General features: G+C 39.8%; 1 protein-coding gene across 3 annotated transcripts; it reads right to left on the bottom strand.

The window, feature by feature from the left end:
- Nucleotides 1-10,810: 10,810 nt before the first annotated feature.
- Nucleotides 10,811-12,737, bottom strand: LOC103087231 (yorkie homolog). 3 transcript variants are annotated; one of them, XM_007447108.1, is made up of 2 exons: nucleotides 12,675-12,737; nucleotides 10,811-12,629 (listed from the first exon to the last, which is right to left on the bottom strand). In XM_007447108.1, the coding sequence occupies exons 1-2, from the start codon at nucleotides 12,735-12,737 to the stop codon at nucleotides 11,268-11,270; spliced, it is 1,425 nt and encodes a 474-aa protein (XP_007447170.1). In that variant the 3' UTR covers nucleotides 10,811-11,267. The 3 variants fall into 3 exon arrangements, with proteins under 3 accessions (XP_007447170.1, XP_007447169.1, XP_007447171.1); XM_007447109.1 differs by having other exon boundaries at nucleotides 11,268-11,956; nucleotides 12,047-12,737; XM_007447107.1 differs by having other exon boundaries at nucleotides 10,811-12,737.
- Nucleotides 12,738-14,691: the final 1,954 nt, after the last annotated feature.

Raw genomic sequence — 14,691 nt, 5'->3', positions numbered from 1 at the left:
AAAAAGGAAAGAGAAAGCAGTGTAGAACATACCTGAAGGTATAAGAGCTGAAAACTTCCATAACCTGGGAAAGAAAATAGACATCCAAGTCCAGTTAACACAGTAAGGCCAAAACAGGATCAACCCAAAGAGGACCACACCAAGACTCATTGTAATTAAAATGGCAAAAAATAAAGATAAAAGGACACTATTAAAAGGAGCAAAGGAAAAGCAACAAGTTACAAACAGGGGAACTTGCATAAAGTTATCAGCTGACTTTTTAGGATAACCTCTGCATGCCAGAAGGGAGTGGCATATTTAGAGTCATGAAAGGGAAAAGCCTATAACCAAAAATACTCTACCCAGCAAGGCTCTCCTTCAGATTTGATGGTGAGATCTAAAGTTTTACAGAGAAGCAAAACTAAAAGAGCTCAGCATCGCCAAACCAGCTTTATGAGAAATCTTAAAGGGGCTTTTCGCAGAAAAAGAAAAGGCCACGACTGAAACATAAAAATTAGGAAAGGAAACCTACTAAAGGAAAAATCTCATTCATAAAGGCAAATATTCCGTAAAGGTGGTAAATCAACCATGTACACCGTTAGTAGAAAAGATGAAATAAAACAGTAATAAAATCATCTATATCCACAATAAGAAGTTAAGGGACACACAGAACAAGTACATGTAAAATATAATGTCAAATTCAGTAATTGTGGGGGAGGAGAGTAAAAATGCAGGGTTGTTAATGTCCATTTGAAATTAAGAGATCAGCAACTTAAAATCATATACACACACACACACACACACACACAAAAGGAACTGAAAGAAATCCAAACATATTAAAAAGAGTCCTCACATCACAGGTGAAGGGAATAAAAGGGGAGGAAAGGAACACTGAAGAAATTAAAGAGGGATTCTAAAAATACCCAGAGACAAATGAAAATCAACACACAATGATCCAAAATCTATAGGACACAGCCAAGACAGTTCACAGGGGGAAGTTATAGTGATACAAGCTTATTCTTAGGAAACAAGAAAAATATCAAATAAACAACCTAACATTACACCTGAAGGAATTAGAAAAGAAAAAAAACAAAACTCGAAGCTAACAGAGAGAAAAATCAAGAAAACAATAACATATGCAATCACATCAAAAAGAATAAGATACCTAGGAATAAACACACCTAAGCAGGTAAAAGTCATGTACTCAGAAATCTATCAGCCATTGGTGAAAGAAGTTGAAGGCAACACAAAATGATGGAAAAATATAGCATGTGCATGGACTGGAAGAATTAATACATTTAAAATAACCGTACTACCAAAGACAATCTACAGATTTAATGCAATCCCTATCAGAATATCAAAGCATTTTCACAGAACTTGAAAAAGTAATTTAAAAATTTGTATAGAAACACAAAGACCCCAAATAGCCAAAACAACCTTGAGAAGGAACAGAGATGGAGGCATCATGCTCCTGGCCTTCAGACTATACTACAAAGCTACAGAAATCAAAGAGAATGGTACCGGAGCAAAAACAGACAGAAAGATCACTGGAATAGAATAGAGATCCCAGAAATAAACCCACACACTTATATTTAATTGATTTATGACAAAGCAGGCAATATGGAGAAAAAACTGTCTCTTCAATAAGTGGGACTGGGAAAACTGGTCAGCTACATGGAAAAGAATAAAATTAGAATATTTTAGCACACCATATATAAAATAAACTCAAAACTGAATAAAAACTTAAATGTAAGACAAGAAACCATAAAATCCCTAGAGGAAAATATAGAACATTCTTCAACATAAATGATAGCAACAGTTTTACGTTCAGTCTACTAAGGTAAATGAAACAAAAGCAAAAATAAACAAATGGGACTTAACTAAACTGAAAAGATTTTGCACAACAAAGGAAACCAAAGACAAAATAAAAAGACAACATGCTGAATGAGAGAAAATATTTGCACATGGTAAGAGGTTAACACCAAAAAGATGACCAATCAAGGGTTAATATCTAAAATACAGAAAGAGCACATACAACTCAATATCAAAAAAACACCCAAAATATTTTCTACAAAAATGAGAAGAACTAAATAGACATTTTTCCAAGGAAAAAATACAGATCGACAGCCAGAACTCACAAAGATGCTAAACATAGCTAACCGGAAGTAAAATGCAAATCAGAACTATGAGATATCACCTCACTCTTGTCAGAATGGCTGTCATCAAAATGATCACAAATAACAAAGGTTAGTGAGGATGTGGAGAAAAGGAAGCTCTTTTACACTGTTGATGTGAATGTGAATTAGTGCAGCTAATGTGGAAAGCAGAAGAGAGGTTCCACAAAAAACTAAAAATAGAACTACCATAATATCCCGATTATTTCACACTTGGATATATATCAGATGAAAACAAAAACACTATTTCAAAAAAATAATTGCACCCAAATGTTCATAGCAGTGTTATTTGCCATACTCAAGATATAGAGTCAAACTAAGTGTTCATCAATAAGTTAGTGGATAAAAAGATTTTTTATGATGACTTCAACAAAAAAATGAAATTTTACCATTTGCAAGAACATGGATGCACATGGAGGGTATTATGCTTAGTAAAGTAAGTCACGGAGAAAACAAGCATGGTATGTTACCACTTACACGTGGCATCTAAAAAATTGAATACAACAACAACAACAAAAAAACAAAACTCACAGATTAAAACACAGACTAGTGGTTACCAGCAGGGAGAGACAGGGTGGAGGAGCAAAATACTGGTAGGAGATTTTTAGGTATAATCCACTATGGATAAAATTCAATAATCTACAATGGTGTACTTTATAGCATGGGGAATACACCCACTCTTTTATAATAACTATAAATGGAAAGGAACCTAAATATTTATGAATCACTATGTTGTACCTCTGAAACTGATATAATAATGTAAATTAACTATAGATCAATAAAATATAAAGAAACAATAAAGGGGAAACAGATTATTAGAAATCAATTAAATAAACAAGTTTTGGAAATCAAGGAATTAAAAAACAACATGTAAGACATAACACTGGCATTTAAAATGTACAATATATTCATTTAAAAGAAATCATTTAAGTGGTAAAAAATGTTACCCATTCTCACAATTTTGTATATCTAGGATAAATTATTATCTACAAAAATGTGACAACTATTCATTCAAAAAGAAAGAAAATTTGGATTAACCCATTTTAGTATACAAATTTAATATCAAAATCTCTATCTAAAATGGATTTGAATAAGTTCTGTTAGCCACTTCTAGCTTTTTTGTGATGTGAAATCTTTTATAGCATAAAAATCAGCCTTTCTACATTATTCCATTAGACATACATAGAAGTTAAAAGAAATGAGAAGACAGAACAATCAACCAGGAAGGTGAATTTACTGAGAAACAGTAATTCTTTCTCCCTCCTCCTTTTCTTTTCCTCCTTTTCCAGGTCTCTTTCAGTTCCAATCAAGAGAAGTCTTGAGAGTTCTAAGAATATTTCTTTGAGGGCTTCAAATCCCCATACCTACATCCTCTGCCACAACTACACACATAGGAACAAAAATAAACCTCTGCTATCTACTCATGTAGGAGGGATTCATGGAAAATAAACTCCTACATGGAGACCAACAGGTGAGTTTTCCACCTGTTCTTTATAATGTCCTTCAATTATAGTAAATCCCATACATTATGAGGCAGAAGCGGTTATGTGGGCTTTTCCTTGAAGTAAAAAAACTTGCAGTCATTTCAAGTACCTGGCAATCATGGGGTACAGCCAGGGAGGGTGCCATCCCACTTGGGGAGTGGCAGTGAATGGGCTCCTGCAACCACGTACCTCCAGAAGTACAGATTCTGGAGAAACAAAGGGCGGTCGCACCGCAGTGAGCTTGTCAGGCTGTCAGGCCACTGGGCAACCCAACCAGCCTGGAAGTGCCCCAACAGTTGCTGAAAACAAAACTCTGTCCCCACTGTGAAGCCAGGCAATTTAGGCCAGAGAGTCAGAGGAGACTGGTAACCAACCCCTCCTCTCTACTCACCTCCTTGGGGTTAGAGCAATCCCATCTCTAAACCCAAATCTGACCCTGGAGTGCCAAAGTGGGAGTGGCAGGTGGGTTCTGCCGGTGCTTCAGCGCCCTCTGGAGGTTGTCTGCTCTAATGGCAAGTCTCAGCCCTTCCTCCTCCTCAATCCCTAGTCCTGGGAGCTGCCTCTGCCTCCTGCAGCTGCTGGACTGATTTCATTCTTCTTTTTTCTCCAATTACAATGAAGTGTCCTACAGAGGTTTGGAATCTCTTGAAGAAGGAAGATCTTTTAGTCAATACACTTTAACTGTGAGAAGTTGGTTTCAGGAATGGACCTGCGCGCTTCCCTGGTGGCGCAGTGGTTGGGAGTCTGCCTGCCAATGCGGGGTAGATGGGTTCGAGCCCTGGTCTGGGAAGATCACACATGCCACAGAGCAACTAAGCCCACGTGCCACTACTACTGAGCCTGCACGGCTGGAGCCTGTGCTCTGCAACGGAAGAGGCCGCAACAGTGAGAGGCCCCTGCACCGCGATGAAGAGTGGCCCCTGCACACCGCAGCCGGAGAGAGCCCTCGCACAGAAACAAAGACCCAGCACAGCCATAATAAATAAATAAATAAATAAATAAATAAAAATTTATTTTAAAAAAATGAATGAACCTGAAAGGACACTGGTTCACAAGAGACCTCCTAGCTCCACATAACATCAAATGGTGAAAATCTCCCAGAGAGCTCCGTCTCAACGCAGTGACCCAGCTCCACTCAATGACCAGCAAGATACAGTGCTGGACACCCTATGCCAAACAACTAGCAAGACAGGAACACAACCCTATCCATTAGCACAGAGGCTGCCTAAAATCATAATAAGGCCACAGACATCCCAAAACACACCACCAGACGTAGACCTGCCCACCAGAAAGACAAGATCCAGCCTCATCTACCAGAAAACAGGCACTAGTCCCCTCCACCAGTAAGCCTACACAACCCACTGAACCAAACTTAGCCACTGCGGACAGACACCAAAAACAATGGGAACTACGAACCTGCAGCTTGTGAAAAGGAGACCCCAAACACAGTAAGATAAGCAAAATGAGAAGACAGAGAAACACACAGCAGATGAAGGAGCAAGATAAAAACCCACCAGACCTAACAAATGAAGAGGAAATAGGCAGTCGACATGAAAATGAATTCAGAATAATGATAGTAAAGATGATCCAAAATCTTGGAAATAGTATAGAGAAAATGCAAGAAACATTTAACAAGGACCTAGAAGAACTAAAGATGAAAACAGCAGCGATGAACAACACAATAAATGAAATTAAAAATACTGTAGAAGGGATCAATAACAGAATAACTGAGGCAGAAGAAAGGATAAGTGACCTGGAAGATAAAATAGTGGAAATAACTACTGCAGAGCAGAATAAAGAAAAAAGAATGAAAAGAACTGAGGACAGTCTCAGAGACCTCTGGGACAACATTAAATGCCCCAACATTACAATTATAGGCGACCCAGAAGAAGAAGAGAAAAAGAAAGGGACTGAGAAAATATTTGAAGAGACTATAGTCGAAAACTTCCCTAAAATGGGAAAGGAAATAGTTAATCAAGTCCAGGAAGCACAGAGAGTCCCATACAGGAAAAATCCAAGGAGAAACACAGCAAGGCACATATTAATCAAACTATCAAAAATTAAATACAAAGAAAAAATATTAAAACCAGCAAGGGAAAAGCAACAAATAACACACAAGGGAAACCCCATAAGGTTAACAGCTGATCTTTCAGCAGAAACTCTGCAAGCCAAAAGGGCATGGCAGGACATATTTAAAGTGATGAGGGAGAAAAACCTACAACCAAGATTACTCTATCCAGCAAGGATCTCGTTCAGATTTGATGGAGAAATTAAAAACTTTACAGACAAACAAAAGCTAAGAGAATTCAGCACCACCAAACCAGCTTTACAACAAATGCTAAAGGAACTGCTCTAGGCCAGAAACACAATAGAAGGAAAAGACCTACAATAACAAACCCAAAACAATCAAGAAAATGGTAATAGGAACATACATATTGATAATTATCTTAAATGTAAATGCATTAAATGCTCCAACCAAAAGACACAGACTGGTTGAATGGGTACAAAAACAAGACCCGTATATATGCTGTCTACAAGAAACCCACTTCAGACCTAGGGACACATACAGACTGAAAGTAAAGGGATGGAAAAAGATATTCCATGCAAAAGGAAATAGAAAGAAAGCTGGAGTAGCAATTCTCATATCAGACAATATAGACTTTAAAACAAAGAGTATTACAAGAGACAAAGAAGGACACTACATAATGATCAAGGGATCAATCCAAGAAGAGATATAACAATTGTAAATATTTATGTCCCCAACAAAGGAGCACCTCAATACATAAGGCAAATGCTAACAGCCATAAACGGGTAAATCGACAGTAACACAATCATAGTAGGGGACTTTAACACCACACTTTCACCAATGGACAGATCTTCCAAAGTGAAAATAAATAAGGAAACACAGGCTTTAAATGATACATTAAACAAGATGGACTTAATTGATATTTATAGGACATTCCATTCAAAAACAACAGAATACACATTCTTCTCAAGTGCTCATGGAACATGTTCCAGGATAGATCATATCTTGGGCCACAAATCAAGCCTTGGTAAATTTAATAAAGTTGAAATTCTATCAAGTATCCTTTCTGACCACAGCACTAGGAGACTACATATCAATTACAGGAAAAAATCTGCAAAAAATACAAACACATGGAGGCTAAACAATACACTACTTAATAACCAAGAGATCACTGAAGAAATCAAAGAGGAAATCAAAAAATACCTAGAAACAAAAGACAATGAAAACAGGATGACCCAAATCCTATGGACTCAGCAAAAGCAGTTCTAAGAGGGAAGTTTATAGCAATAAAATCCTACCTCAAGAAACAAGAACAATCTCAAATAAACAACTTAACCTTACACCTAAAGCAATTAGAAAAAGAAGAACAAAAAAACCCCCAAAGTTAGCAGAAGGAAAGAAATCATAAAGATCAGATCAGAAATAAATGAAAAACAAATGAAGGAAATGATAGCACAGATCAATAAAACTAAAAGCTGATTGAGAAGATAAACAAAACTGATAAGCCATCAGCCAGACCCATCAAGAAAAATAGGGAGAAGACTCAAATCAACTGAATTAGAAATGAAAAAGGAGAAGTAACAACTGACACTGCAGAAACACAAAAGATCATGAGAGATTACTACAAGCAACTCTATGCCAATAAAATGGACAACCTGGAAGAAATGGACACATTATTAGAAACGAACAACGTGCCAAGACTGGATCAGGAAGAAATAGAAAATATGAACACACCAATCACAAGCACTGAAATTGAAACTGTGATTTAAAATCTTCCAACAAACAAAAGCCCAGGACCAGATGGCTTCACAGGCGAATTCTATCGAACATTTAGAGAAGAGCTAACACCTATCCTTCTCAAACTCTTCCAAACTATAGCAGAGGGAGGAACACTCCCAAACTCATTCTACGAGGCCACCATCACCCTGACACCAAAACCAGACAAAGATGTCACAAAGAAAGAAAACTACAGGCCAATATCACTGATGAACATACATGCAAAAATCCTCAACAAAATACTAGCAAACAGAATCCAACAGCACATTAAAAGGATCATACACCATGATCAAGTGGGGTGTATTCCAGGAATGCAAGGACTCTTCAATATACACAAACCAATCAATGTGATACACCATATTAACAAATTGAAGGAGAAAAACCATATAATCATCTCAATAGATGCAGAGAAAGCTTTTGACAAAATTCAACACCGATTTATGATAAAAAACCCTCCAGAAAATAGGCATAGAGGGAACTTTCCTCAACATAATAAAGGCCATATATAACAAACCCACAGCCAACATCGTCCTCGATGGTGAAAAACTGAAACCATTTCCACTAAGGTCAGGAAAAAGACAAGGTTGCCCACTCTCACCACTATTACTCAACATAGTTTTGGAAGTTTTATCCACAGCGATCAGGGAAGAAAAAGAAACAAAAGGAATCCAAATTGGAAAAGAAGTAAAGCTGTCACTGTTTCCAGATGACATGATACTATACATAGAGAATCCTAAACATGCTACCAGAAATCTATGAGAGCTAATCCGTGAATTTGGTAAAGTAGCAGGATACAAAATTAATGCATGGAAATCTCTGGGATTCCTATACACCAATGATGAAATATCTGAAAGTGAAACTAAGAAAACACTCCCATTTACCACTGCAATAAAAAGCATAAAATATCTAGGAATAAACCTACCTAAGGAGACAAATACCTGTATGCAGAAAATTATAAGACATTTTTTTTTAAATTTAAAGATTATAAAATTGGTTTATTGTAAAAGCAATTCAAGAATACCCAGTTAAAATCTTATCCCAATGCCACCCAATACAACCAAGAAGCAGTTAAACACGTTACATTACGAATAAGGACATAAAATAAGGAAGAGCACATCAAGGCTGTGATTCAAACTCAGAAAGAGAAAGGCTTAGGTCTCCTGCAGGTGAGTACAGAGGGTACGATAAGATCAAAGCACCATGTATGTTAGGTACCACGGTGCTGCTTCAACACTGAGGTATAACTGGGTAAATTAAAGGTGAGAGGAAATGAAGAACTCCATATTTTTGTTTTGTGGGTGTACTTGAGTGATTAAAATTTTAGGAACAACTGACTTCAATGACAGCAAGATGCAAGACAAGTCTTTATTGAAGAAACAGAAGCTTATAAAGTTCTCTATCAAGGTCCCACTAAGTCTTCACAACTCCCCTCCCACCTTCCCACCCTCTCCCCTAATCTAAAGCTACTCTGCTGATATATAAAATGCGATCTTAATTTGTGGCTTAATGGCAAATTGTAAGCACTCCTTCCAAGTAGCTTTGATCTTCTGCACATAAAAAAGCCAACATACTGTATCATCCATCCATAAACTCAATTATGCATTCTAGGCAGAATTTCATTATTCCTCTAAAAAAATCAATACATCTGCACAGTGGCCATTTCCCCCCAGACTTAATTCAAGATTTAATCTTTCTTCTGTTTTCTTAATAATAGCCTTAGAGTCAATTATTATGAATGATCAACCTATGAATCATTATATACAACACAGTGATTGCATTTTGAGCACTGAAATTACTTAATATAAAACTTCTTACTTCCAACTTTTGCACTCCTCTAAATTGAAGGGTCAAAATGCTTAGATTCTGTAATCAGAAAGAAAGAAAAAAAAAACACTTGTCTTCCTAAGCTGAGGCTTTTCATAGCAGTTTTAGCCAGGAAAAGAGATTTTATGTCTTATAAACCCTTGAAAATAAGGGCTTACTCTAGAAACACTGAGAAGACCCTTAATCATAGAGGTGCTAGCTGATACCACTGTAATTCACAACCAAGTATTACTTCATAGCTTATACTGAAGGTTTGATTCATGCTCATTTTGTTCCTTTAAAAATACTCTTTGGAAAACATTATTACTCCTGTAGACACATACTCTAGTTATATCTCTTCCAGTAAAAATAAAAGTATAATCATGATTATCTCTATTTCTTTGCTAAATTCAACTACCAATATACATTAATCTGATCACTTTACCAGCTAACTTATGACCTTACAGTATTCTATATACTATCCAGGGTCAATTCTCAGCATACAGAAGCAGAAGCAAGTCTTAGAAGAACGATTTTGTAGGTAATATTTCAATGTAATCCTTAATGTGTTCACTACAAAAGAGAACTGAAGTACTAGAATTTACTTCCAAAACTAAGGCAAAGGTAAACTTTCAAAGCTAAAGGAAGGTAAACCACTATATAAAGCTTACTTTTGTCATGTACACTATGAACCTAACTCAGTGATTTCCCATCAAGATGTAAAATTAGTCTGAGGGACTAACCAGGGGAAAATAAAGCCATTTCTTGTTTGCTTCTTTCAAATTCATCAGATAATATCCATTGTGTGCCCAGAGGGCATACAGGACTCCTCTAGGCACTACCCATAATAACAGCCCTTTCTAGAACACTAAACTACCACCAACATTTGCAGACTGCCCCAACCAGATTTAAACTACCTGTGAAATATAAACTACTTGTCATGTATTCTAAATGCATACATTCAAAGCTACCATTTTAAAATAAATTGGAAAGTAGGGAAAACTTAAAAAAAAAAAAGATACATTCTGCTATCACACTATCATAAACATTATAAGTGTGTGTGGGGGTATATATAGAGAGAGCAGATTACCAAGATTTAAATAAGATGGTAAAAAAAAACCAGGACATGTAGATTTACCAAAGGAACTACAATAACTGCCCCAAGCTACAAGTATAAACAGATTCACTATAATGGTAATTTGCCTAAGTTCTGAGAAACAACAACAACAACAAAAAAAAAAACAAAAAAAAGAAAAAGAAACTCGCAAACAATAAAAACCCCAACCAAGACAAAAAACAAACAAAAAAGAAACCAACAACAACAACAACAAAAAAACCACAATAAAACCCACCAAAACCTATACTAGAGTATGTGGCAATAATTAATATATTTCTATGGAAATTATCTCAAGCCTTATAAGCTCCTAAAATAAAATCAAGGTCACTATGTGACTAATGATAGCACTAGGAGGAAAAAAAACCCACTGAAAGTAAAACAGTCTTCAGCCTTGGTTTCAGCTATCTCTTCAAATCAGCATAAGTACTTAATATCAGATACAACATTTTTGGCTTGTCAGACCAGTAAGTCATGTTTTTTCACTGGCCAAAGGCAGCTGAAGAAACAATTGTTTGAACAAACTAAATGCTGTGACGTGAAGCATTTGACTTCCAAGTCTGAATATTTAGTTAAAATGACTGGTGAACGTCTAACTGGGCAAAAGGAATGGCATCCATCATCCAAACAGGCTCACTTCCCCCAGCCCCCAAAACAAACAGTAGTTATAATAGCAAAAGAAACAAAAAAAGTTTTTTTTTGATTCTTTAGAGCCAAACATGGAAGAGGTCAGCAATATATTAACAGCAGCAATGGACAAGGAAGAGCAAAATAGTGGATGAAAGAATCTTGCTGGACGTTTGTTCATCTTTTTCTGTATTAGCCAGAAGATCACAACCGGCTTATTTGGAAATTTCAGGTATATCTCCTTAGATCCTTCACAGATTTAGAATTCAGTCTACCTGAGGGCTCTATAACCATGTAAGAAAGCTTTCTTTATCTAGCTTGGTGGCGGCCAAAACAGACTCCATGTCATTAAGGATGTCAGAACTCAAAGCTTCTTGTAGACTTGGCATCAACTCCTCTCCTTCTATGTTCATTCCATCTCCTTCCAGTGTTCCAAGGTCCACATTTGTCCCAGGAATGGCTTCAAGATAGTCTGGGAAACGGTTCTGCTGTGAGGGTAGGGTGCTTTGGTTGATAGTGTCACCTGTATCCATTTCATCAACACTGTTCAAGAAGTCGTCTGGGGTCCGAGGGACACTGTAGCTGCTCATGCTTAGTCCGCTGTCTGTGCTCTCATCTCGAGAGTGATAGGTGCCACTGTTAAGAAAGGGATCTGAGCTATTGGTCGTCATTGTTCTCAATTCCTGAGACATCCCAGGAGAAGATACTGGATTTTGAGTCCCACCATCCTGCTCCAGTGTTGGTAACTGGCTACGGAGAGCTAATTCCTGCCGAAGCAGTTCTTGCTGCTTCAGTCGCAGTCTCTCTTTCTCCATCTGCAACTGCTGCAGCCGCATCTGTTGCTGCTGGTTGGAATTGCCACCACCCATGACTCCTCCCTGAGGGCTCTGGGGGGCCAGGGGTGGTGGCTGTTTCACTGGAGCACTCTGACTGATTCTCTGGTTCATGGCAAAACGAGGGTCAAGCCTGGGGTCTAGCCAAGAGGTGGTCTTGTTCTTATGGTTTATATAGTATATTTCTCCATCCTGAGTCATGGCTTGTTCCCATCCATCAGGAAGAGGACCTGAGGCTGAATTCATCATGTTCTGCTGCACTGGTGGACTGGTAGGGGATGTAACGTTCATCTGGGAGAGCATGGCCTTCCTGGGGTCCTGCCATGTTGTTGTTTGATCTATGTGATTTAAGAAGTATCTCTGACCAGAAGATGTCTTTGCCATCTCCCAGCCCGCTGGCAGAGGTACGTCATCAGGTATCTCAAAAGAAGACTGTCTAAGGTGTTGAGCAGTGGGTGTAGCTGCTGGGCCAGAGACTACTCCCGTGGGTGTCAGTGTCCCAGGAGATACGGCTCCCAGCTGCAGGGAAGCTGGAGAGGAGTGAGCTCGAACATGCTGTGGAGTCAGGGCCCCTGCAGTGCCTGCATCAGTACTGGCCTGTCGGGAGTGGGGCTTGGGCTCTGGAGGCTTGAAGAAGGAGTCAGGCAGCTTCCGGAGCCTCATGGGCACAGTCTGGGGCACGTTGGCCGTCTTGGGGTTCATGACGGCGTTGAAAAGCGCCTCCAGGTCGGTCTCCGAGTCCCCCCGGACGTGCACGATCTGGTGCCCGGCGGGGGGGGCCTGCGGTGCCGCCTGGGACCCCGGGGGTGCCGGCTGCCCGGGCCCGGACGACGGGCCCTGCCCCTGGGGGGGCTGCGCGGGCGGCTGCCCTTGGCCCTGGGGGGCTGGCTGAGGCGGCGGCTGCTGCTGCCCGGGATCCATGGTTTCTCCCTCCCTCGACGCGCACCCCGACCAGGCGGGCAAGGGCTCCGGCCGGGCGCCCCGGCTCGACGGGCCGAGATGGGAGAACCGGCGAGGGTGGCGGGCCGGCGGCGCTGGGCGGCGGGAGCGGCTCTCGCCTTGCTCTCAGCGCCGGGGGGCTGCGCCGCGGCCCCGCATCCCCCGCCCCGGCGCCTCCGCCCCCGCCTTGCGCCCCGGCTCCACTGGTCTGGCGGCTGCGCTTCGGGAGGGGCTGCGAGAGACCCGGACCTGCGCGCCCGAGAACTTTTTTCCTTCACGCCCTTGACGGATGCCGGACAGCTAGTTGCCTTTCCCCTCCCCCTTTCTCTCTTATTTCCTCTTCTTGTTCCTTCCTTCCTCCCTTTCTTTTCCCCGGCGGCGGCTGCGCCCGACTGAGACAGAAACTAGCCTCAGACGCCAAAACTAAAGTTGAGAGAACCGCCCGCCCGAGCCGCTCGCGGCTCCGCCTCCTCCCGGCGCTTCCTTCCTCTGCGCGCCCGCCCGCACAGGATCCGCGGCCGGCCGCGGAGGGAAACTTTCCCCTCTATAAGACATTGATGAAAGAAATTAAAGATGATACAAATAGATGGAGAGATATACCATGTTCTTGGATTGGAAGAATCAACATTGTGAAAATGACTGTACTACCCAAAGTAATCTACAGATTCAATGCAATCCATATTAAACTACCTATGGCATTTTTCACAGAACTAGAACATACAATTTCACAATGTGTATGGAAACACAAAAGACCCCGAATAGCCAAAGCAATCTTCAGAAAGAAAAACGGAGCTGGAGGAATCAGGCTCCCTGACTTCAGGCTCCCTTACTTCAGACTATACTACAAAGCTACAGTAATCAAGACAGTATGGTACTGGCACAAAAACAGAAATATAGATCAATGGAACAGGACAGAAAGCCCAGAGATAAACCCACGCACATATGGTCACCTTATCTTTGATAAAGGAGGCAAGAATATACAGTGGAGAAAAGACAGCCTCTTCAATAAGTGGTGCTGGGAAAACTGGGCAGCTACATGTAAAAGAATGAAATTAAAACACTCCGTAACACCATACACAAAAATAAACTCAAAATGGTTTAAAGACCTAAATGTAAGGCCAGACACTGTAGAATTCTTAGAGGAAAACATAGACAGAACAGTCTATGACATAAATCACAGCAAGATCCTTTTTAACCCACCTCCTATATAAATGGAAGTAAAAACAAAAATAAACAAATGGGACCTAATGAAACTTACAAGCTTTTGCACAACAAAGGAGACCATAAAAAAGACGAAAAGACAACCCTCAGAATGGGAGCAAATATTTGCCAATGAAGCAGCTGACAAAGGATTAATCTCCCAAATTTACAAGCAGCTCATGCAGCTCAATATCAAAAAACAAAAAACCCAAACCAAAACTGGGCAGAAGACCTGAATAGACATTTCTCCAAAGAAGATATACAGATTGCCAACAAACACATGAAAGAATGCTCAAAATCATTAATCAGAGAAATGCAAATCAAAACTACAATGAGATATCATCTCACACCAGTCAGAATGGCCATCATCAAAAAATCTAGAAACAATAAATGCTGGCGAGGGTGTGGAGAAAAGGGAACACTCTTGCACTGATGGTTGAATGTGAACCGGTACAGCCACTATGGAGAACAGTATGGAGGTTCCTTAAAAAACTAAAAATAGAACTAACATATGACCCAGCAATCCCACTACTGGTCATATACCCTGAGAAAACCATAATTCAACAAGAGTCATGCACCACAATGTTCATTGCAGCTCCATTTACAATAGCTAGGACATGGAAGCAACCTAAGTGTCCATCGACAGATGAATGGATAAAGAAGATGTGGCACATATATACAATGGAATATTACTCAGCCATAGAAAGAAACGAAATTGAGTTATTTGTAGTGAGGT

The sequence above is a fragment of the Lipotes vexillifer genome, unplaced genomic scaffold (assembly GCF_000442215.2).
Source record: "Lipotes vexillifer unplaced genomic scaffold, Lipotes_vexillifer_v1.1 scaffold194, whole genome shotgun sequence".
In the NCBI taxonomy this organism is placed as follows: Eukaryota; Metazoa; Chordata; class Mammalia; order Artiodactyla; family Lipotidae; genus Lipotes; species Lipotes vexillifer.
The sequence above is the reverse complement of the archived record's forward strand: the minus strand, read 5'-3'. Positions and strand labels throughout refer to the sequence as shown.

Bases quoted from the DNA above. Each gene is read 5' to 3' on its own strand.
- LOC103087231 (XM_007447107.1), bottom strand. From the start codon at position 12,737: ATGGATCCCGGGCAGCAGCAGCCGCCGCCTCAGCCAGCCCCCCAGGGC.